This window comes from Falco naumanni, chromosome 2 (assembly GCF_017639655.2).
Source record: "Falco naumanni isolate bFalNau1 chromosome 2, bFalNau1.pat, whole genome shotgun sequence".
In the NCBI taxonomy this organism is placed as follows: domain Eukaryota; kingdom Metazoa; phylum Chordata; class Aves; order Falconiformes; family Falconidae; genus Falco; species Falco naumanni.
The window spans coordinates 29,340,640-29,363,501 of record NC_054055.1 but is presented as its reverse complement, the minus strand read 5'-3'; the positions used below and the strand labels follow the sequence as shown (position 1 = coordinate 29,363,501).

At 38.8% G+C, this 22,862-nt stretch overlaps 1 protein-coding gene across 1 annotated transcript in view; it reads right to left on the bottom strand.

The window, feature by feature from the left end:
- The window catches only part of FREM2 (FRAS1 related extracellular matrix 2), a 140,087-nt gene that overhangs the window by 11,350 nt on the left and 105,875 nt on the right, over positions 1–22,862 (bottom strand). The window contains exons 11-19 of the mRNA XM_040584275.1: positions 22,664–22,846; positions 19,166–19,296; positions 18,073–18,231; positions 16,950–17,253; positions 14,187–14,318; positions 13,223–13,554; positions 3,666–3,858; positions 1,228–1,332; positions 17–144 (exon numbers count right to left, since the gene is read on the bottom strand). Coding sequence (XP_040440209.1) covers positions 17–144; positions 1,228–1,332; positions 3,666–3,858; positions 13,223–13,554; positions 14,187–14,318; positions 16,950–17,253; positions 18,073–18,231; positions 19,166–19,296; positions 22,664–22,846 — 1,667 coding nt within the window. The remainder of the gene's footprint in view (positions 1–16; positions 145–1,227; positions 1,333–3,665; positions 3,859–13,222; positions 13,555–14,186; positions 14,319–16,949; positions 17,254–18,072; positions 18,232–19,165; positions 19,297–22,663; positions 22,847–22,862) is intronic.

The window sequence follows — 22,862 nt, the reverse complement described above, 5'->3', positions numbered from 1 at the left end:
AAGGCTGAGGTCTTACCGCAAAATCTGAAACAAAGCTCCACTGCTGTACTGGCTGGTTGTATGTTGGCTCACTTCGGATGAGGCTGAGGCTAAACGTCAGGCCTGGGTGATCAGCTGACATAACCATGGAAGTTAGAGATGAAGCTAGAAACATGTCAAGAGACAGATTTGTCACCTTTAGTGTTTCACTGCAAACTCTCAGAGCCTGAAAAACATTCCCAATAATTCATAAACCACGCCATAGTTGATGTTAATATATTTACAGGGCACTTGGTTTTATTAACTGAAACTAACAAAATCAATTACAGTCAACACAGCCGGGTTGGGCCACATAACCAGAACTGTCTGAAGATTAACAGACAGGCAAAAGTGGAATGGCAAAGATCTATATTCCCTCCTGTTTTAAACTTGGAATGTCAGCCCAGGGAACACAAAATAATTTCTCTTAGTAATGTAACTCTTTTGGCTCTACCTGATAGGCAAAACCTAACACACTAGAGGACAGCTGCGGAAAAGTAGAAGCACTATGAAGGAGTTTTACAGGTCAATAAAACTGAATTAAACTAGAAGAGATTTCTTAAAATTATTTTCCCCCCTTCTCATTATTGTTCAGCAGATTTAATTTAGTTAATCTTTTCCATGGCCAGCATTCATGGTCAGATTTATATCTGTAGACAGCTTTACACCTGTGATTATTCTGAATAAAGGCAGTGGGGTTTAAACAGATTAAATTGCAGGATCAGGTCCTCAGCAATGACTAATTGAATGGCAGTGAGAATATTTTGTTAACAGAGTGATACAATGCTCATACAAAACCTTTTCTTACTCTCTGAAAAAGGTCTAGATAACCTACAAAGCCTTCAAGTTAGAAAAGACATTTTAATACTAAGTTCCTAGGGCAACATCAGTAAACAGGTAATCATAGCTTTTAGATTAAAAACATGTATTTATAGATCCCCAGTGGACAGAATGGCCTAGATGTTCTTTTTTCATGAATCGGGCTCTTGATCAAGAATATCTCTGTTTTCCATCAGATTAATGCATATTCTATTAAGTTTGACAATCTGAATACAGTCATCAGTGACAAGAAAGTAATCCAAAATAGAGGGAAAATCCTTATCTGAAGAGAACAGTACATAAAAAATTCAGGTATCAGTAGCAGAAATAAGAAAAATTAATAGTATAAAATCTGGGAGATAGTACTGCTAAAATATAGATTATGCTTACCAGGATGGGACATCACAAACAGACCATGAAACCGGGCTTCAGTCTTGAAGTTGACAACCAAGCGCCCCTCTTCACTGATACGCATGCTGGTTGGGTACAGGGAACCTGGCAGAAGAAGCCAATTTGCAAAGTTTATTCCTCTTGCAGATGACAAATAAAAGACACTCCTGTGAAACACCAGCCCCACTCTTTTGTTTCCACTTAATCATGTCAGTTGTTTGGGAGGGGGCCTGCTGCTACCTTTCGAGCTGACCCAAGATTCTTCTCCAACAAGAATTTACACAGTGGGGCCTAGAGTTTTCACAATGCTTCAGCTCTCCAAAGCACATACAGAACCTCCTGGCAAAACCATGGTGTTACACGTTATCACGGACCCACACAGCTGCTCTAGTAGGCTGAGGAATGTCCACAGCACAGTGTGCTTGTGTTCAGGCAGCAGCATGGTCAGCTGCAAGGGAGTTCTGTAGAAGGAAGAATACTTTTGTTTTCACCAGGTACTCAGGCTGACTCCTGCCAATGAAAGCTGCATCAGAGATACTCTTTAATCAGCGCCTCCCTATCTATTATCCCAAGGCAGCACCCCTCAGCATTTAGTTGTAGCAGTTGGTTGTGGCTTCCATGGCAATCTGTTTGAGGGTACTTGATTTTGTGAAACTCATTCTGACAGGCTTTGCATTGCTGGCAATTTCTGGCATGAATCCGGCTCAAAACACAGGCCTAACGTTTCCTAATTTCAGGTTACAAGGTCTTGTTCACATGTCAGAATTGGTTTAGTGCTGTAGCTTGCAGCCAAGTCCCTTTTTCTCTGCAGTTCTGCAAAGCTTCAGAGTTCAGGCATTTCCTCCAGTGCCCCCTTACAGCCAGCCAGTGATGGGCCCTCATTCTGCTTGCAAGGAGCAAGAAGGAAACGGGAATGTTCCTCCATGAATGTGTCAACAAGCTAACATACTCACCAATATGAATGTATACCACCCACACAAAATCATCTGTATCAATCAAATGTATTGGTACATTAAATATATATATATGTATGTATGTATGTATGTATGAATTATTGCTTTAGAAGACCTGGACTGATTTACAGTTTTATGTAGAAATTAAGTAGAGCAATTATATATAAGCAGAGGTATGGAAATAAACTGGAAACTAGTTAACCCCTCTCTGCCCGGAAAAAAACTGCTGTTCATTGTGTAAGGCTGCGGAGTCAGAAAATACTGCCCAGATCAGATTGGGATTTGTTAAGGGTCTATCCTTTGCTACCTTGCTGTGTTTATCATCTGTTTTGTGCTGGCTGTTTTCAAAGGGAGCTGCCAAAGTCCAGCATCTCCATCAGCTGGCCATCAGCTTCTTAAACAAAGAAACAAAATACTTAAAGCATCAAAGACAGGAAAATGGTGGCATAGATGCACCACATAACTGCTAAGGCTGAGGATTAGACCTCGTTGTTATTCAGTGACTAATACATCATATGATTTGTGTCATGTGGTTTATTCTTTAGGCATGGCATGACATGTGCTTCATTCTTCATGCACTGTAGATTCCCCTTGCCACTCCTGATTTCCTGCTTTTAACATGAAGACAGAAATTACATAGCAATGACTTCTGTAGTTCATATACAAAGTCTGCAGAAACAAAAGATGGTTTTATGTTCACTGGAGTCCTGATACTGTATAAGCGTACATACATAATTATAGCCAGTGCCTGTATTCTACCTTAGGCTGAGACAGATATGGAACACCTGAAGCTTAATGCTGGGAAACACTGAGTAAATTTACATAAATAGAACAAAGCAGCATATAGGTGTAACTATAAATTTTAATCTTTCACAGACATCTGTATGTCACTATTTTAAAAACATAAATTAACTTTTTGCAAAGATAAATTCTGTAATGATAGAGTTTGATTTGTTGACTAGTTATAGTCGCAAACATTTATTGACAGTATCTATCACATTTAAAGAAGGTTTATATATTTCTGTATATTTCTGTATATTTCAAATATTTCACAATTCATGTTTCCAAAACATCAAAGGTTTCTGAAACTGCACATTCATGTCCAGAAAAAAATACCACAGAAGAATATCAATTGTTTTTCATTGAAGTGCAAACATCTTGTATGGTGACAGAATATGAACACGTAGTGAACCTTGAAGTTCTGAGTAGAAATAGATGTTTTAATTTATCCACATGTACTTCAAACATAACAAAACATTTATCTTTCTTTGCAATAAAAGAACTGATGTCAACTTTACATGGTTTTCGTAAACACCCCAGCAGAGAACTGAGGCTTGGAAATGACAGTTTGCAACGGATAATAAATTATATACTTTCTGGGGGCTTTTTAAAGTATTATAATGATTGAAAAAAACATCCTACTGCGTGCAAACTATACTCTTAGTAAAAGAAGACGAGTTGGATGAAAAGAAAACCAGCAACTACCTTGGAGCTCTGCTTCAGGTGGGCTACCGATCCCATCCTTCCACAGGATGGCAGTGTCATACACAAAAGTCAACCGGAGCTCCGACTGCAGGTCGAAATGCTGCCAGCCTCCTACACCCACCGGAGAGTGGAAAACGTAGGAGACGTACAAGGGGACCCTAAGCGTGACATAGGACTGCACTAGGTTGAGAACCTATAAAAAGGAAAATTATTTAATTAGGTTAGTGGTCATGAAAGGCAACATTGCACAGGTAATCCAAATGCAAGAGAAAGAGAAGACGCAACTTGAAATAAATATTGTGACTGAATCAAATTCTCTTATTTTGCAAATTACAGATGAAGTCCAAACCACCACATTTCAATGTATTTCACCTGAGCTTACATCTCCTCAAGATCCATTTTTGTATTTCAAACTGAATATGTGTTCTGATAAAACATAAACCTCTCAATTTTGACTCATTTTTATTTAGGTTTTTAAAGTACATAAACAACATGGCAACAAATGAAGGTTTTAGAAATTTTTGAAATATCCTTTTGCATTTGCTCTATACTTGTGCCTTAACCAACTCTTTTGCTTACAGTCTTACATTACTATCTTCTAAGAAGCTCTTCTGGAAGACCCTGAATTTGCTCAGATGTCATTGCAAGACTGATTCCTTGGACTGTACTTACTCATCTAGAACTATTTCTTCCTTTGTGCATGGATAGTAGCTAACACTCCATGCAAACACACAAATCATACCATTTATCACTGTCTGGAAGAAGTAAAAATAATATTCAAGTTGATATAGATTTAAAACCAGACCCTTTATGCATATATTGTGAAAAACAATAGCACTGTATTTAGTTATTACCAGTCAGAGAATTATATATTCTTCATATATAGAGATGAAAAAAGACAAGAGCAACAGTGTCAGTAAACTGTCACCTCTTAAGAAAACTCTTACATGATATGTGGATCTAAACTTTTCTGAAGAGACTTTGAAACTACGGTTTGTTAAAAATACCTTTTCATTCACATCTCTCTGATTAGAAATGTGCAATCTAGATCAATTTAGAGCATTCTGGATTTTCTTAGAAAGCCACGGAAGGAAAGGCATTGAGATCATTTCCCGGTGGGAAACTTTTCAGAGGCATAAATGGTGTTCAACTCTCATTTATTTCCCATAGAAATTCCATACATAAATTTGTATTTGAACATTTCCCTGGAGTGATTACTTTACAAGCTTCCAAAGAGTGTTTTGCACTATCAAAAAACTCCAGCATTCAAAGTACTTTACAATCTGTGTAATAAACAAACTGTTTCTGGGTTCACACAGTGCTGTGTCAGGGGGCTGAATGTCCATTACTTTACAGCTGCTTTACATTTCCAAATGCCAGACAAAATTTTCAGTAACACTATGAAACCACAAATTTACTGCCAGCACTGAGTGAACACTCTGAGCTAATTAAGGAGTTCATTATGGCAAATGTTCATAGCTGCCACAACTCACTTCCACGCATGACACTACTTGATCTACACACTATGCTACCAAAACCCTTTCCACTGACATTGTTTGCATTGTTCCATACAATGTGCTAGCCCTTAGACAACAGACAAACTGGAAACACAGAGTGTCATGCAGTAAAGCAGCCTGGTAGATAATATGAGAAGCTACAGTAAGAGATTATTTTCTATTAATGTTTGTTGGTTTTACAGAAACACAATCAAGAGCTTCTATTTGGAACAAAAAAAGAGGGTTTACTTCTCTATATGTATTTGATGACAAATCAAAGTTAGACAAATATATTATTCTTTAGGCCTATTTAAGCTGCAAGTTTATCTTTGGGAAACCTGCACAAATATCTCAGCAGTTACTTAAGACAATTTGCTAAATTGTTCCAAATAATAACACAGAATTCTCACTTCTATTAAAAAAAAAAAAAAAAAAATAGCTATGATGCAACTCTAAGTGCATCATGGTTTGCCCTTAATTCAGGAGTAACCTCAAACATTTGTCATTTCCTGGAACAGTATCAAGAACTGAACACATTTGCTAGTATAACAAATGTGTTGCTATTGAAAAGTCATCCCAGAAAAACTGTCGTCTTTTCTCTGTGTGTTTTTGTTCTACATCTGCATGTTGTACAGTAAGAATTACACATTGAAGTCAAAGACCTGAAGTTCAGCTTGTTTATGAGGAAGAGACAAAGGTACATGATTTAATGTATGTCCACTATCCTTTTGAAAAGAAGCATACATCATGCTTAATGATAATGTAGAGAAGGACTGGAATATCACACAAGGAGAATTTAATGACCTTGAGGACTTGAATAACAGAAGTGAGATGAAATTTTACAGCTTAAAGTAATAGAAACTAGTGAGAGGGATTTCTGCTAAAAATTAAAGACTTTGCTTAGAAACAATAGAGGGGAAAAGATTTTGGTACGTGAACTGATCACATCATAACTATGACCTTCTACCCTCTCCATGTGATATGATCCTAAGATAAACTGAGGAATGGGGTAGAAATTAGAAGCATGCATGCCATTATACAGAGCACTAGTGAGAGCTTATCTGGAACAGCTTTGATCATCCATGCTTGAAAAAGCCTACTTTGGATTGTAGACTGCAGAAAAAGAAATCAACATAATCACAAGAATGGCAAAATTATCTGATGAGAAGAGACTAAAATAGCCATGTTGGTTAGCCTAGTACAACAAAGGCTGAGAGGGAATACGAATGCTGTCTATACACGTCAGGAGATGAACAGCAGAGAAGGCCACTGATGATGAAAGATGGTGCTGACATGGGAACAGACGGGAATAAGATGGCCACGACAAATACAGCCTAGAAATCAGAAGAATTTCTAGCACTCAGTGTGGTGGCATTTAACAAGAATAATGAAGCCATGAAATCCTATTAGCTTTTGGATTAATTTTACTAGTGTTGGGACCACATTACATAGAGTTAAGGCAGCGGCCTGGACAGAGTGATCCACAACCCCCTTCTAGTTCAGTGTCTTATGCTACCTCAAGTGAAAAAAACCCAAACACCTTCTTTCAAAGTTTTTCTTGAATTTCAAGTCCAAGGTACTATTGGCTCTTCACATGCAGTGCACATAACACAATCCATTAATGGGGTTTGTAAGCCACATGTTAGGGTTTTCTTGCCTCCATTTAATGGGAGTGTAGTATTAGCTCAACTCATTTGTACTGGTGGAAATCTAACCATGGGATCCCTTCTGGGGCTAGCCTGCCTGAAACACTGCTCCTTTGCCATATATCACCACTGCTTTGTGGGCAAATCTGAAACTATGGTGCTAAAGAATTGTCTTCATTTCTAGAACCCTAGAATTTAGAAAGGTCTTCCTTTTTTAGCTAAACCCATATGTCCGGGCAGCAGGGCTGCTTGCCCCAGCGTAGGAATTTATTCATGCACTTATGAACGTCTGTGTGCTTCCATCAGTACAGCTGCCCTTATGTGTGATTCATGGCATGTAGAGAGAGGAAGGGGTTCTTGCTAAACCAGCTGATTGAGTTTTTATGCATACAAATCCTTCTGCAGGCACTTGTGGACTTGTGGGTGTGGAGGAACACCTACAATACCGATAGCCAGAGAATTACTGAATAAATAGTTCTCTTTCCTAACAAGAAACGAAAACTTACAAGGCCCCCTCATTTCCTGCTGTCAAGGAAAATGCCATGAAGGGCAAACTAATCTTCAGTAGGCAGAAAAGAAAAATCTCAAGACACGCTACGTGAAATACAGAGGACCTTTCAAATAACATAAAAAGGAAATTAACTGCAGAAGAAAACTGTGTCAGAGTAAGTGAGCAGACCCCTACCACCACCACCCTCCCCCAAATGAATTGATGGAATGCGTTACACAGATGGGGGAGTCTTACTTCTCTAGCCCTCTTACTAACACCGTTTAGGTGAACATGAGAAAACATTCTTTCCATTGAGTTATCTTTATTTTCCAGCACTGCCTGTGAAGCCTATTGAAAGTAGCCAGCTGTTCATATTTTATCTCAATGTGACACTGATGAAACCAAAATGGTAACATAGAGTTGTGTAAGTGTAGGATCAGCTTAACTGCTGTAGAGAGACAGGACAGGTGCATAATGTATCTATGCATTCTATGCACAGGAGATTTTAGCAGTTGTACTGACAAAATTATATTCATTAACATTAATTTTAAACAATAGTAGGTGGGTGTGACTTTTAGCCTTCAGATAGCAGGAGAGAAATACACACTACAGCAACAGCTCAGCTAAATTGGGCAAATTGTGTCTAATAATCTGTGACAATGCTAGGTCTGGAGAACCTGAGAAGGCAGAAGACTCAAATTTTTCCAAGCAGGGAACTCTTACTGTTAGTATCTGAAAAAGTGTACATCACAGATCACTCAAATAGCACATCTCAAAATTCATGTGTGTGAGGGAAGAACATAATTTATACTGGATATTGATATAAGAAGCAGAATTTCATACATTTCTTTTTTGCAAGTCAAAATTTTGCAGAGCACAAGATCTGTTTTTGAACACTGACAATTCCCATTTAAGACTTAGGAAATATTAATGGGAGTTTCTATAGGTGTTCTCCTTTTGTTCCCTTTTCTGTTGCAAACTGTCAAACTTCATTAAGTAAAAAAACATAATTAGTTTGAGAATCTGTCATGTAACAAGTGAGAATATTTACAACAAAAAACATTTTCAGTTAATGCTTTGGGGCACGGACTCTGTTCTACATTTATATTGTGCTTTATTTATCTGGCTTACATTTCCAGAGGGCAGAACTTGGCAGTGTGTGTGTGCATTGTTAGTACTGATAAAATCAGAATTATAAATAACACAAGTTCATGTTTTATATTGTATATCCCAATGAAACAAACTTTTCATGAAAACTGTCTTTTTGTCCTCCAAATTGGCCTAAACCTCATTTTCTGTTGCATTTACTTGCTACGTCTGTGAATCTGAGTCACAGAAGTTTAACAATGTTATCAAGTAACTGTTTACACAATATCAATGTGCTAAAGTCAAGATTTCATCCCAAGAAGGCAGGCAGCCAGGTAGGTCACAGGTGAAATGCAAAGCAGGTTTGTTTAAAGAAGTCTGAATGGAGAGGTGAATGCAATACAGCCCTGAAATGCCAGCTCCTTGGAAAATTTAACCTCTGACTTTGTCACAGAGCTGGTGCATTAACTTTATAGTAGAGTGTTTTCTTCACAGCGCATAATGAATGCATGCGTTTGCAGCTGGAGAAAAAAAAAGTTTGACTGTTAGCGAGCTTCCATGTCAAGGGAATACAAGTTGCAGGGTTTTCTTAAACTTGACTGTGGTGGCTGCACTGAACAAAAAAATCTGAAATTAGATATTCCTGTCTATTTGCATTTTACAGCATCTAGTAAGACTTTCAGAAGAGCTGACTTTTCCCACTAAAGTATAATTTTGGTAAAACTAGAACTGGTAAAGCTGGAAATATAATGTTTCTGTGTAATAAAAAACCTCTGCAAGCTGCCTCATATAAGCTGTGGCTGTACATTTGTGATTTTAAAATCTGTTTTCACATGGGATTTCCAAACACTCTGTGCCATAACCTGTGTGGCATAAACGTGAACTGAACATACTGGAAAAAAGGGATTTTCAGTTTTGGCCAGAAATAACTGTTTTACTTAGAGACAAAACACAGTGCTCAGCTGTATTCAATTGCAGTAACTTCAAGGTATCAGTCTGTACATTCAAGTATTTCAATATGTGTTCTTCACTTTCTTGTTTCTGTCAAAGACTTTCTTAATTGGTTGTTGTTAATAAAATTTGTTTGAATGGTAATTTCCTTGCTTCCCTACGCCAGGTTTGGCAATGGACTGGAACTAGGGAAAGTAACATCCATATATAAATACTTGGCCAGAACCACACAGAAGATTTCAAATGCCAAAATGTCTGGCTACAGCAAACAGTTATAACAGTAGGAAATGAGATCAAATGATACTCCATACTATCAAATAAGTCTAGGCCAACACTTCTATATATACTTTATTTAAGGATAGCCACTTGCTTGGTTTTCACTGTTTCATTTTTTAACTTCCTTTCATAAATATGTCATTGTTCTACACCTGCATCTTAAGAATGAGGTGCCTGTAGTACTTGACTCTCACAATGTCCCATGAAGTTCAACATTTACTAATTACTTGAAAATACAGGAAGACAGCCCTTAGGTAGGCAAGTTCCACATTTTTGAGGCCTATACATATCCAAAGACAGACACTGACATTTAGGCTGTTACTGCAGGTTGTCCAAAAGAAAGCTGTTGCTGCTAACCATCAAAGCTGACCTTAACTTTAGCCAGAACAGAACTACAATCAAAAAGAATTAGCTCAATTTAAAGAGGAGCAGATCTTTATTTTTAAATATAAGGTGCTTAAGCTGCACATCTAAATCCATGTTTAGACACATAAATTCCTGACTTTTCAGATGTGGTGAATATGGTCAGACCCCAGGAACAAAGCGTCTAGCTGTAGACTGAAAGGAGTGCTGCATCTAACTCATGCAGGGTTTGCTCAAGCACAGAGTAATTGAGAAACAGAATGGGTCACAAGCAAAAGGTCTCAAAGAAAAAAAAAAAAGAAATCTCAGACCTTCTCTGTATGTATTATGACAGTTCAGGAGTTCATGGGAACTGGCTAAGACAGCTGCAGCCTGCAACAAACACTAGGAGCACTGCCAGAAGAACTACACCAGCTGCAGGTCTCCCACCTCACTTCTTGCTGATTGAAACTCATCTTCTTCCCCTACCATAGAAGGAACACCTACAAAGTGAAGTTCCACAATCACACAAGATGTTGCCAGTTACTTTTGTGAAATCTCTCTGAAGCAACAGTACTGTCTTTGTTTGACCATACAGGTATTGGACAGCTAGAATCAAAAAACAGAATTTTGAGCTTAGAGATCTAGCCAAAACTGACGCTATTAAATTTGCAGTGGTAGCAGGATGTGGTAAGAGTGTTTTTGTTATTTATCTCTTCTGTCTGTATAATAGAACTTAAGCTTCCTTTGTGTGCTAAAAAAACATGGTGAAAACCATAGCTGCCAGCTTTCCTCTCACAGAGAAGGATTATTAATTGTTCACTGAAGGAGAAAAAACCAACAATGGTGACAACCACAGAGATAGGGCACTGACTGCCTCCCCTCTCAGCTGGAGGGGGTCATGTGAAGATAAAGACCAAACCTGGAGAAGAATTAAATGGAGGTGGGGGAAACGGGGAAGGCAGTGAAGCGCATACTGGCTGTGGGGCAGTGCTTCACTGCTAGAAGTAATTCAGCTTGATATTTCACTTAACACACTGTAACCTCTTAGCCATAACCTACGAGGCACTAAAGAATAACTTCAGCTGCAGTTTCATGGCTCTCATAGCTCATGTTCTCCCCATTCTGCTTTTAAATGAGTGGTCTTACCTAAAGCACACAATGCTTCTGGAGCTTAAAGCAAGAACAGCTCTCTGCCTTGTTCACATTACCGTTTATGCATGTCCTCCACAACTGAATATACAGGTTCTTTTCATTTACTAAAACAGTGGAATGTATCCTCTCCTTTGTTTACATGCATATAGGTTTTATTTAAACACATATTTGTCTAAAACAGCTATTCAGCCTTTTCCCTAAATGACACAAAAATATTCAAAATGGAACGGATTCATACCAGGCCTTCCTTTCTTTTCACTGTGGGAGAAGTGCCTTGCATAGGTCACAGAATCAGAGCCACAGCTGCTTGGCAGCTGTGTGTGCTTATGTGCTTATCATTGAGTTGTGTGGGAAATAAGAATATATGATTGCATATTTACATGGGCATAAGGAGATAGTCAAAGATGATGAGTTGAAGAAATTAAATCATTCTAAGAACAGTGAAGATTACTGTCATTTTTATCTTGTGGGAATGTGTAAGTTTTACATTCCACACTTGCATGCCACCTTCTTCCCTCTGACAGTTCATAGTCCCAGTGGAATGTACCTGTAGGAGGATCTGCCTGCAGCAGAGGGGCAATCCCAAGCAGATGCCCCAACATCAAGTGAGCTTTCAACATGAAGGCAGAGACCTTCTGGTTTTATACCTTACAGAGTATGTAGTCTCTAGTTAAACGGGACAGAATGTTAGGAACTGAACTCAGGGCTAAAGAGAACCTGGTGCAATTTCTTGTCCAGCAAACTGACTGATCACCTGCGGACACCCACAGAGTATGGTGGACTTTAGGTGTGTAAGTATAAAAAAAAGGAAAAGCAGTTTATCTGATTAGGTATCTACATGTCCGTCGGCACCTATGCTTTTAGTAGTAAAACAGCTTTGTTGTTGCACATGCCCATAGGCTTCTTTGGACAACAACACACTTTTCTCATCTGTTAAGGCCTCATGTCATTTCGGACTTACAATAAGAATTTGTGCATATAAGTCTACTGAGGTCTGATAAACAGATGGATCCTTGGCAAAATTAACACCTGTCAAAAAGCAGAGAAATTATGGCCATTTCATACAGTGGCCTGATCCTTTCCACAGTGGCTCAACAAGGAAGGCTAGCAAGCCAGTAAAGTGAGTTAGCTTTATCACACAGTTGTCATGCTGTGGATGGACTTCTCTGAAATGAGGTACTGCATTTCCAGTCTTTCTTCCAGCCTGTGGGATTATTCCCCAAAGAGACTTTTCTGTGTCATAAAGGACTGATCTTCATAGCTACAGCTTTTGTAGTCCAGAGCCTAAGTGGTATCAGACAGGCTTATATGGTAATTATACAAGGAAGACCTAGGGATTAACTTCGCTCTCAATGTACCAGAAAAAACCTTGCATCCTTTTGCTTCCACATTACTGTGGATCTATAGAAATAATTTTCCAAAGAACACCTGACTGTCTCACCAGTCTCTTTGTTTTAACTCCCCAACTACTTTCACAGCTCTGTTCTTTGTCCATTCCATATTAGCAGCTTCTCATTGCTTCCTGACCAAGGAATTTTCTGCTGGGTGATGCAAGATCACTGTGCTGTCTGCACTGGCGGGTCTTGTTACCCAGTGAGCAAGATCAGCAGAGCTAAGCAGCTGGTAGGACACTGCAGTCCAATGTTATCAGCAAGAAGGCTCTTCACAATTTTTTAAACTCTTTTTTAAGATACACCATGACTAACACTAAATAGCCCAGACTATAAATATGCTAAAAGCAATCCTTTAGAAGCTTTTCATTCTAAGAAAAGACTAAGGTGGCTCACTATACAGTAAAAGTGTGATTGATTTGTCCTAAAATACTTCAAAACTGTATTGGGAGATAACAATAGCAAATGTCATTCAAACTAAATTATTCCCTTACTTTCAGTCAGACAAGGATTTCATATATAACCTATTAGCATATAATGAATATCAATTGATTTATAACATAAGTTAGCTTTAGGGGAAGTCTGTTTCTTCTTAAGAAAAAAACCCAAAACATTTTCCAAATAAATTAATTCTAAACCCACTTATTTTTACCAGCACAGATGCATTAGAAGGTAAATCTTTCATTTTAAGAATACAGTACAAAATCAAGTTACACTTCCGTACCTGTCCATCTGTCCCAATAGTGCCTCCACAATCTGTGAGGAGCTCGGACATGTCATAATAGCTAACAAACTCCCATAAACAGGCTTCCAGATTCAGATTGCGGTAGAAGCGTAGGGTATTGAAGCCCCTAATTATTGGGCTGTATTGATAAGGAATGGTCTCTCCAATCACATCTGGATTTTTGGTAGCATCAGTTAAGAAACCATGGTGGGTCTTCACTTCTGTGTAATCCAAGAGGTTGGAGCATTTATGGTTTCCAACTCTAGTTCCATCAGGGCTAAGGGTCAGCTCAAAGTTGGAGAGCTCTCTTGTAGAAATAACAGGCAGCATGCCTAAAAAATATTAATTTATATCACTATCACTAAATTTCAGTTGTCAGAGCTGCTTAATTTAGCCAAAGTTTGTCAAACACTAAGCTTGTTATGCAGTGCTTCTGTATTTTTTACTTATAATGTACTTTAGAATTCAAAGAAAGTTGATATGCTAAGTGTGTATGAGAATGTTATCCACAATAGCTATATCTTTATACCATGAAATGTGAAATAAAAAATTTCTAAATCTCAAACATATTTCTTAGTCAGGACTTAGTGCAATTTTTTCAGAAGCACATAGTAATTAACTGATTTTATATATTTTTTAATAAATAAATTCTTCTTTGGTATATCTATGCACTTCAAAGGAGTTTTACAAAGTGCAGGTCTAGTTCAACTTATGTAAACTATGCAATTAATCTGAAAACAACCTTCACATCAAAGACTATGTATCAATACAGCACCTTATGCACCTTGTTGCAAACTGCACTTTTACATTCATCACATTCTTCTCTGGTCCCATGTGTTAAAAGATTATATTATTATTTAGGCTATTTAAAATGACATGATTTAAAATGGCATGACCAATAAAATAGCACAAATAACAGCTTGTTGTATGTGTTCTCTCAACTACACAGCTGATTTTGTCATACCATCAATATGTGGCATTGTGACAGTCAGTTTAATGAGGTTGGCATAATCAGGATCTTCTGGGCCGGTATAGCGCAGTTTGGCAGAGAATGGTTCTGCTCCAACTACTCCTGACATATGAGGTTGACAAAGACCTAATGGAAAAAAAGAGACAGTAACTTTACTTTATGTCTAGAGGAAATAACCTGTACTTTCCCTTGCACTATTTTTAGATGTGCTCTTTTCCACTGTACAAGTTTCCAAAACAAGGAGAATTTTCATGAATGACAAGTAAATGCTTTCAGTAGCATTTACCAGAGGTTTGAACAGGAATTTACGCAAAAGAGGGTTCAAATAGAAATCATTGCTAGATCAGCTGGACCACATTTTCAGAACCAGGTGATGATACCGCACCTGTACATTTTCAGCTGCATGTGTCAACCATAGCGTGAAGTCAGTGTCAAGTGCCAATACTTTCTTACACAGGTCCTCAGAGGCATACACTTTTATTCCTCCCACCCTCTTAAGCACACACACAGCTTTATGGAAGATACCTAAGTAGTGTTCAGTTGGTTTTAGCACTGGATTGGGATGTGAACCTATATATGCCTTCATAGGACTCTCTGAGCCCTCTGTTCCATTAGTGACTGAAATGTAGTTAGAATATTGTGTCAAAGGATCTTTAGAAATACTGTGCATATACCAACGTAAAGCCAGCTTCAAAGTTAGATCAAGTTGCTCAGGGCCTTGTTCAGTTGCATGTTGAATTTGTCCAAGAAAGAAGAATCTGTAACTTATTTTGGCAATCCTTTTGAGGGATAGTTCAACTTGTTCTGGTATTAGTCCTGCTTTGTAGGACCAGAAGATTAGGTTTGCAATCATATAATTTGAAATCCATGTGGTAGTTGAATCATTCAATGCAGAAGTGACTGCATTCTGGCCACAAGAATCATAGCACATTGTCATGCAATGGCCAAAGGATCACAAGGTACTCTAAGAAAGAAATCAGTAGAAATGGAAAATCAAAACAGTTGCCTTTGCCCACATTTCTACTGTTTGCCCATTTCTGAGGGATTACAAGAAAAGAGGAGGCAGGGCTCTCCTCTTGGAGAACATACTGGTTCTGGTGCACCTCATCTGGCTCAGCAACTCCAAGTTGGAAACTTCTGGCATGAGGAAACAAAATTTCTCTTCTGTACATGATAGCATCTTTTGTTTGTTTGCTTGTATTTTTTCTCAAATGCAAGTAAAGCGTACTAAAGAGGCTAAATAGAATTTTTTCACAATCTGCCTTACATTTGAGAATTTGGTCTATGCACTGGAGGTCAAGCATCCTCAAAACTGAAAATATTCAAGATTTTGTCAGGTTGCTCTGAACATTGCATTTCTTTCAAAACAGAATCTTAGAATTTCCTTTATGTAGTACATGATCTTCAGGATTGTTCATTTCCACATCACAGGTTACCTCAGGTAATATATGCATGACAATTCAGTCCTGAGCCTGAGCTAACCAGCCCTGTTAATTTGTCAAGTGTAATCCAAGTAACACATTATAACTGAGCCAGTCTGTTTCACATGACAGAACTAGCTCACCCAGCATAAGGTTGTCTGCCTTTAATGAGCGCTACACTGCACCTTGTAGGCAACACGCTTAGACAGAGTCCTCTTTAGGGTGTAGGATTCCTGATAGTACAAACAAAGGTGACTAGATCCTACAGTCAAAATGTGGAATAAAGGATAGGGGTTAATAGAGATTCTATTAATTAAGCTACTTAGAGCCCTAACTTAGCAGAATAAACTGTTTTAATTAAAATATTTAGTTGGAAAGGCCAAGGAAATGAAAATGATACTGCAAATGAACAATCATGTAATTTATTATCTATCATAAGGTCTCACAAAACCCAGAAGAGTTAATGTTGCTATGAAAGCAGCAGAGATGACACAAAGAATGCAAAATGGCTGCAGAAGGGTAATAAAATAGAACGCTTTGTAATTTACCTTGACTGCTGACAATTACTCATTCTCCATATTATAAAATAAACATAAGTATCTGTGCTTTCTGCAACAAAATATCATATGCTCTCAGACTGTACTCATGTGCATGTCAGCTCTTCATCTCTGCTTCATAATGTTGTTCAGTACAAGTTTCATGAAAAGAGCTGGCTGGGCAAAGGAGGTAGGCTACAGTAACTGCTGGCTGAGAGAAAGCATCATCAGTTCGGTACTGATTAGGTATCAGAGAGAGACAAAGAAAGTATCAGAAAGAAGGATGAATATTATGAATACCTCAACCATGAAAAAATTTTATCTACACCCCATTGTTGGACAGCAGTTGCATTAGTCCTTAGTCGAGGAAGATACTGAATCTTGGGTGTCCAGTGAGGCCTGAATGCCAGATGAAGCTTTTCTTTTGGCTAAGCATTCCTAACAGCATTCCCATGTGGGTTCTCCAATGTCTAACAGGAGCTGAGATTGCAATGCAACATTACTACAGTTGAATTCAAAGGCCAACAGAAACCAGCTTTCACTAATTCCATTAAACATAAAAGTTTGTTTTTAAAGTTGTGCTTTTAAAGATGTGGAAAATTAATAAAGAGAAAAACCATTTTCTTCAGACAATTCTCTGCTGTGTGAAGAAAAGAGTTTTTGCACCGCCTCTACAAACAACAGAAGAAAAGCTGAGACTGTAATGTCAAAACACCTGATCATCTAATCAGATTTTGTTAGGATGGAATCTGGGATCCAAAAGAGGTCTGGGGGTTTTGCAATATGTAATGATGTCTTACCTTCTGACGTGCTTATAGTTACAATAGGGCTCATAAGCTCAAGACCCTCATTCCCATCTGAATTCACAGCACGAGCCGCACACTGGACACGAGAACCAGCTTGAAAGTAAATGGAGTCAAGTGTAATCATCTTGGAGGAAGTGAAGAAGGTATCAAAGTCAACCTCCTTCATGGGGCTAGTCACACCATCAGGACCAGTGGGTGCACTTACAAGCCACCGGTATTGTGTCAGAGTATTATTGATGTTCTCACTGGCACATATAGAACCAGTCTTGTCAAAGTCTTCGTATTTAGGATTACAAGCCTGCAGAACAAGGCAGATGTGTTAAAATTTTTTTGCTTCATGGCAAAGGAATTTTAATTTACCAAGAGTCACTAATCTCAAAAACATGGAATTGACAACTACAATAAATCTATTAAGAAATCAATTTATTTTGACAGTGACACTTTCAGCACTGTTATGGTATATTAAAAGGCAGGTCTAATCATGCTTATTGAAATAAAAATATTATTTTAAATTATGGTTTATTGGTGAAAATCTAACTATGTTATGAAGGTACAGACTACACTCTCACATATATATTTTGCATTTCAATATTTCTTTTGGTTTTTATATTTAGGAGAACTATTCAACATAAGATGCATTCCTGTGCATAAGGAACGGTGTGAGAAACCAGCTGAAGATGCAGAGTCCAAAACCTTCCTCAATGCGTATGAACATTCATGCAAACTTTTCAGTTGCAAAATTACAATGAAAGAAGCCTGTAGGACTTCAACAGACAGTACTAATTTTTCAGTCTGTATCACTCATTGAAAACAATTTATCGCCAGGGATTTTAACTCCACAAATTAAGGCAAGACAATGCAGGAAATAGTAAAATCATGCAATCACAGACTTAGTGTGAACATCAAACTGCTCTTAGTGATGAACAAGTGAAAAATCTTTCTATGCTTTTTGTCCTCTTGAAAATTGATTTGTTATCCAGACAAAGTAGATTAACTCTTAGGACAGTTCTAGTCTCATGCGTGACTCACAACAATATGGATGGATACTGAGCGCCTAAAGTCCATTGAACAAAAACCATATACTGATTTTGTTCCATCTTTCCACAGAGATACTCACTGTGATACAGATGACAGGATAGCCAGCTATGGGACTTGTTCTGTCTTTGGCACTAGAAGTATCATCATATATCAAAAGGGATGCAACTTGCGGGACAGAGGGAAAGGTGACATCTGCCATGCTGTTCATTTCTTCAATGTAAACAATGGCCTTGGCTGTCTGAACAATGAAAAGGCAGAAATAGTTCTCTGTGAATATTTAAATAAACAACGGGATTCAGGCTAGACCTTGATCAGAATATGTGTAGCCTTTGGAACATTGTCCTCAAAGAAGTTCTAACACCTCAACTGGATGAGCTGTTGAAAAAGGGTTGAGGCACTGGAAAGTATATTGCAGACTACAAAAGCAAGAGCTAAAATTATATTTTTCTTTTCAGAACACTGAAGATACCAGACCCAGTGGGGTACCTTTTGTCTCAGCTTTCTTGAATCACTTCAGTACTCTGGCAGAACCCTAATGTGCAGTGTATGCTTTAACGCCTGGTGGAAATGGGACGCTTGTCATCAGCAAAGGCTGTGTCTCTGCTGTCTGGCCACCTGGAGTCAGACTATATATATTGTGATACTGATGAAGTGGTCAAAGAGTTTGAAGAACATTATATGCAGAATCAGAGGAATATACTGTTCAAATTAAAAGTACATATGTTATAATGCTAAATAAGAAAGTGTGGCTATTTCATTTCACACAACGAGATTAATATTAAAAGGGTTTTGAAAGCAGAAGTTATATTTCACCTAGTTGCTCTTTTTACAGCATAGAGGTTATATTGTGTTGCCAGAGTGTGTTTCCAAGAGGATATCAGTTTTTAGGACTGATTCTATGAGGAGAATGTGTCTGGAATGGTATCTTGAAGACTTCAGTCTCTCATTGTTTCCATGACCCCACGAACATTATTCCCTTGGCAACAATCTGTTTTGGGTAGGTACTACTGTGTCAGCTGGGATGATCTTCCTTGTTTTTTAAGATACAAGCCAAGATATACAAGCCATATACATGGCGTGTATAAACCTTAGAAGAAGAGTAAAGCTGTGAGCCAGAAAGTAAGGTCTGTTTACCAGATTTTGCTGTTGAGGACTTTGCATCAGTTTGTTACCTGTATTTCTGCGACCATGTTCTCGTCAGGCTTCAGGTGAACAGTGAAGGCTTCTCTCATCTCCCTTACTCCATCAAAGAGAACTTCAATCTCCACAAAGTGCTGTGTTTCACCTTCCTTAAACTCAATTTCTAAAAATATAAAAAGACACTTAAAAATAAATCTGTTTTTTCATAACAAGCTGTAATTCTAGACCCAGCCACGAGAGATGGCAGTTAATACTCACTTTTAAAATTACAGATGTTCATATATTTAGTTTAACCTCTTTGATGCTAAAAATAATAATAATGAATAGCAGTGAACACATGGAAATCACTGAAAATAAAGCATTATCATCATCAAAAGAGATTTGCAAAGACCAAGATTTAGTCTCACAGAAAGTAATTCCTTGAAAATTACCTGGGACTAATTATTACATAAACGTTGATAACATGAATGACCAAAAGACTGAGGAGATCTCAATAAAAAGTATTTGTCATGCCCTAGTCATACAAGATGCATTTAATTACAATGGCATATACCAAAACCAAGATACAAGACTAGAGTTACACAGAAGAGTACTGCATTTTGAAAAGCATTATCGCTGAAAAAACTTTGCTTGCCATGATGGATAAAAAGTTCAGTCTTATCTGTCTCTATTGAGTTTGTGTAGCAAAGTCTTGGTAGTGGGAGGGCTGTAGGCATGGCTTCTGTGAGAAGATGCCAGAAGCTTCCATCATGTCTGACAGGGATAGGGCCAGCCAGCTCCAAGATGGACCTGCCACTGGCAAAGACTGCGTCCATCAGCAGTGGTGGTAGCACCTCTGTGCTAACATTATTTAAGGAGAAAAAAACTGCTGCACAGCAGCAGTCAGAAGGGAGAAGTGAGAAAATGTGAGAGAAACGACTCTGCAGGCAGCAAAGTCAGTGAAGGAGAAAGAGCAGGAGGTGCTCCAGGCACTGGAGCAGACTCCGCTGCAGCCCGTGGTGAACACCACAGTGAAGCAGGCTGTGCCCTGCAGCCCAAGGAGGTCCATACTGGAGCAGATCCCCACCGGCAGGCCCTGGAGGCCCCACGCCGGAGCAGGTGGGTGCCCGAGGGAGGCTGTGACCCGTGGGCAGCCCACGCCGGAGCAGCTCCTGGCAGGGCCTGTGGCCCCGCGGGGAGAGGAGCCCGGGCTGGGGCAGGTTTGCTGGCGGGGCTGGGGACCCCGGGGGGACCCGGGCTGGAGCCGGCTGTGCCTGAAGGACGGCACCCATGGGGGGACCCAGCTGGGGCAGGGTGTGAGAACTGCAGCCCGTGGGAAGGACCCACGTTGGAGAAGTTCATGGAGGAATGCTTCCTGTGTGCGAGACCCCATGCTTGAACACGGGAAGAGTGTGAGGAGGAAGCAGCAGCAGCAACATGTGAGGAATGACCAAAACCCACATTCCTTGTCCCCTTGTGCTACTTGTGGGGAGGAGGTAGAGAATTTGGGAGTGAGGTTGAGCCTGGGAAGAAGGGAGGGGTAGGGGAGAAGCTGTTTTAAAATCTGGTTTTATTTCTTATTGGCCTACTCTGATTTGATTGGTAATAAATTAACTTAATTTCCCCAAGTTGAGCCTGTTTTGCCCATGACGGTAAATGCTGAGTGATCACCTCATCCTTATCTCATGGGTCTTTCATCATATTTTCTCTCCCCTGTGCAGCTGAGGAGGGGAGTGACTGAGCAGCTTCGGTGGGCACCTGGTGCCCAGCCAGGGTCAACATACCATACTGACAGTAAGAAGAGTGCTGTGGTTCCTGGATGTATTAATTACTAAAGGAAGAAGTAGTACAGAAACTATTTAACGTTCGTTTAGGGAATGGGTGAGAGTGATACCAAAATAGTAGGTGTATTTCTACTGTATTTATTTTTAAAGGATGTCAAATCAATCAAAGATGGTACAGAAATGACCAACAGAAACTGAGGACCAGAAGGAAAAAAAAAAAAAAAAAAAAAAAGACTTGCAGAAAATGATGTTCTGATTAGTATATTGAAATACCGTCGCAAACAAAAAATACCAGATGCTAAAGAGCTCTGCTGAAGTATGTATGGAGATGATGAAGCGATAAGGACTGGTCAGTGAAGCAAAACACTAAGAAACACTCATCCTCTCCAGTGCCTTCAAACCAAGACTGGATGCCCCTTCTGAAGTGTATACTTCCTCTAACCAAAAGTTATTGGGTTCTACAGAAGTAGCTAGGGGAAACTGGGAGAATCCTGCAATCCATAATGAGTCTAATGATACTTCCAGCCTTAAATTTTACTAAGCCACGAAAATACTCTTTGTGGTAATAAACATGCTGGTGTGAGAGCTAAGAATTTTACTGAATTTCAGCTTGTCACACTTCCTTCAGATAACCCAGTTAGGGATGTGGGGTTTATACCCACGACTGAACAGGCAGGGTCCCTAAACCAACAGATGCTCTGATTCTTCTGTGGGGAAATCCTGCAGATCACAGACCTTTCTCAAAGGTTCTTGTTATTGTTCTGCAGTAGCATGTTTCCCTTGAAAACTCTGCTCCTGTGTGCTGTCAGTGCACAGCAGGGAGAGGGTAAAGCAAGGCCATGTGTATAGGTAATGTGTATAGATAATGCGTACAGGGTAAGGATTAGCTGACATTAAAAATTCCTGTGGTTTTCAAAAGGAAAGAGCAAAACTCTAAAATGCACAAGGCAAAGTGACTGTAAATTAGCAAGCTATGGGTTGATAACTTTCTTGTTGCTAACAATTTTTCTCTTCAAATATTACTAGTGGGAAATGCCTCTTGATGGAATTCGGAGATAGCCCACTGTTGTTACTGGATGTTCAAAAATAAGTCCTATCTTTCAGCTGGACTGGGCACCAAAACAGTTTATACAAAACTGTAAAAGCACTCCAGCAACGAATGATTAATCTTAGTATCATGTATTATCGTAAACTTTAGAAGAAAAAAATTCATAGTGCTACAAAGTCTATTAGTCATTCACTAAACCATGTTGATGGGCTACTAATAGAAATAAGTTTATCAACTAAGAAATTCCTTATTCTGTTGCACAACTCTCCTCATTCATTACTAGTGAGGAGCATTGGGCAGTGAATTGCAGAGATATAGAAATAAAGCTTAATTATTATGAAAGTAAAAAAAGAACTGCTTGAGAATCAACTACACAATCATATCCTATAAGTAGATGCTTTTGCAAAATAATGGTATTACACTTTGCAAATGTTACTAAGGTGGCACTCACAGATTTATTCCACATTTATTACTTGAGCTACAGATGTTTTCAAGGTAGACACAATTCTTTTGCAAATATCTTCACTGATATCTAGTATTCTAAAAGCAGTTGCATACCACATGGGATCACGTCTGTCCTGAATTAAAATAGCAAAACGTATTAATAGATGTAGTTGCAAAGTAATCTATTCATAAAGTTACTTAATTTTTCAAATATTACATTAAAGTCATGAACAAAACCAAACAGTAGGATGTGATAATCATCTGAATGATCCTACCTTCTGATATAGGGTGATAGTCTTCTCCAGAAGTAGCAGATCCATCCTTTGTATGAACTCTCACAACAGAAACCTTGGAAGTGTCTCCCAAACGAAGCACTGGGATTTTTACAACTGCTACTTGCCTTGTGTCCTTTGGTTCACTCACACTAAATTTGGTCTCACCAAACTTAATAATAGCCTCTGCAAACAGAAGAAA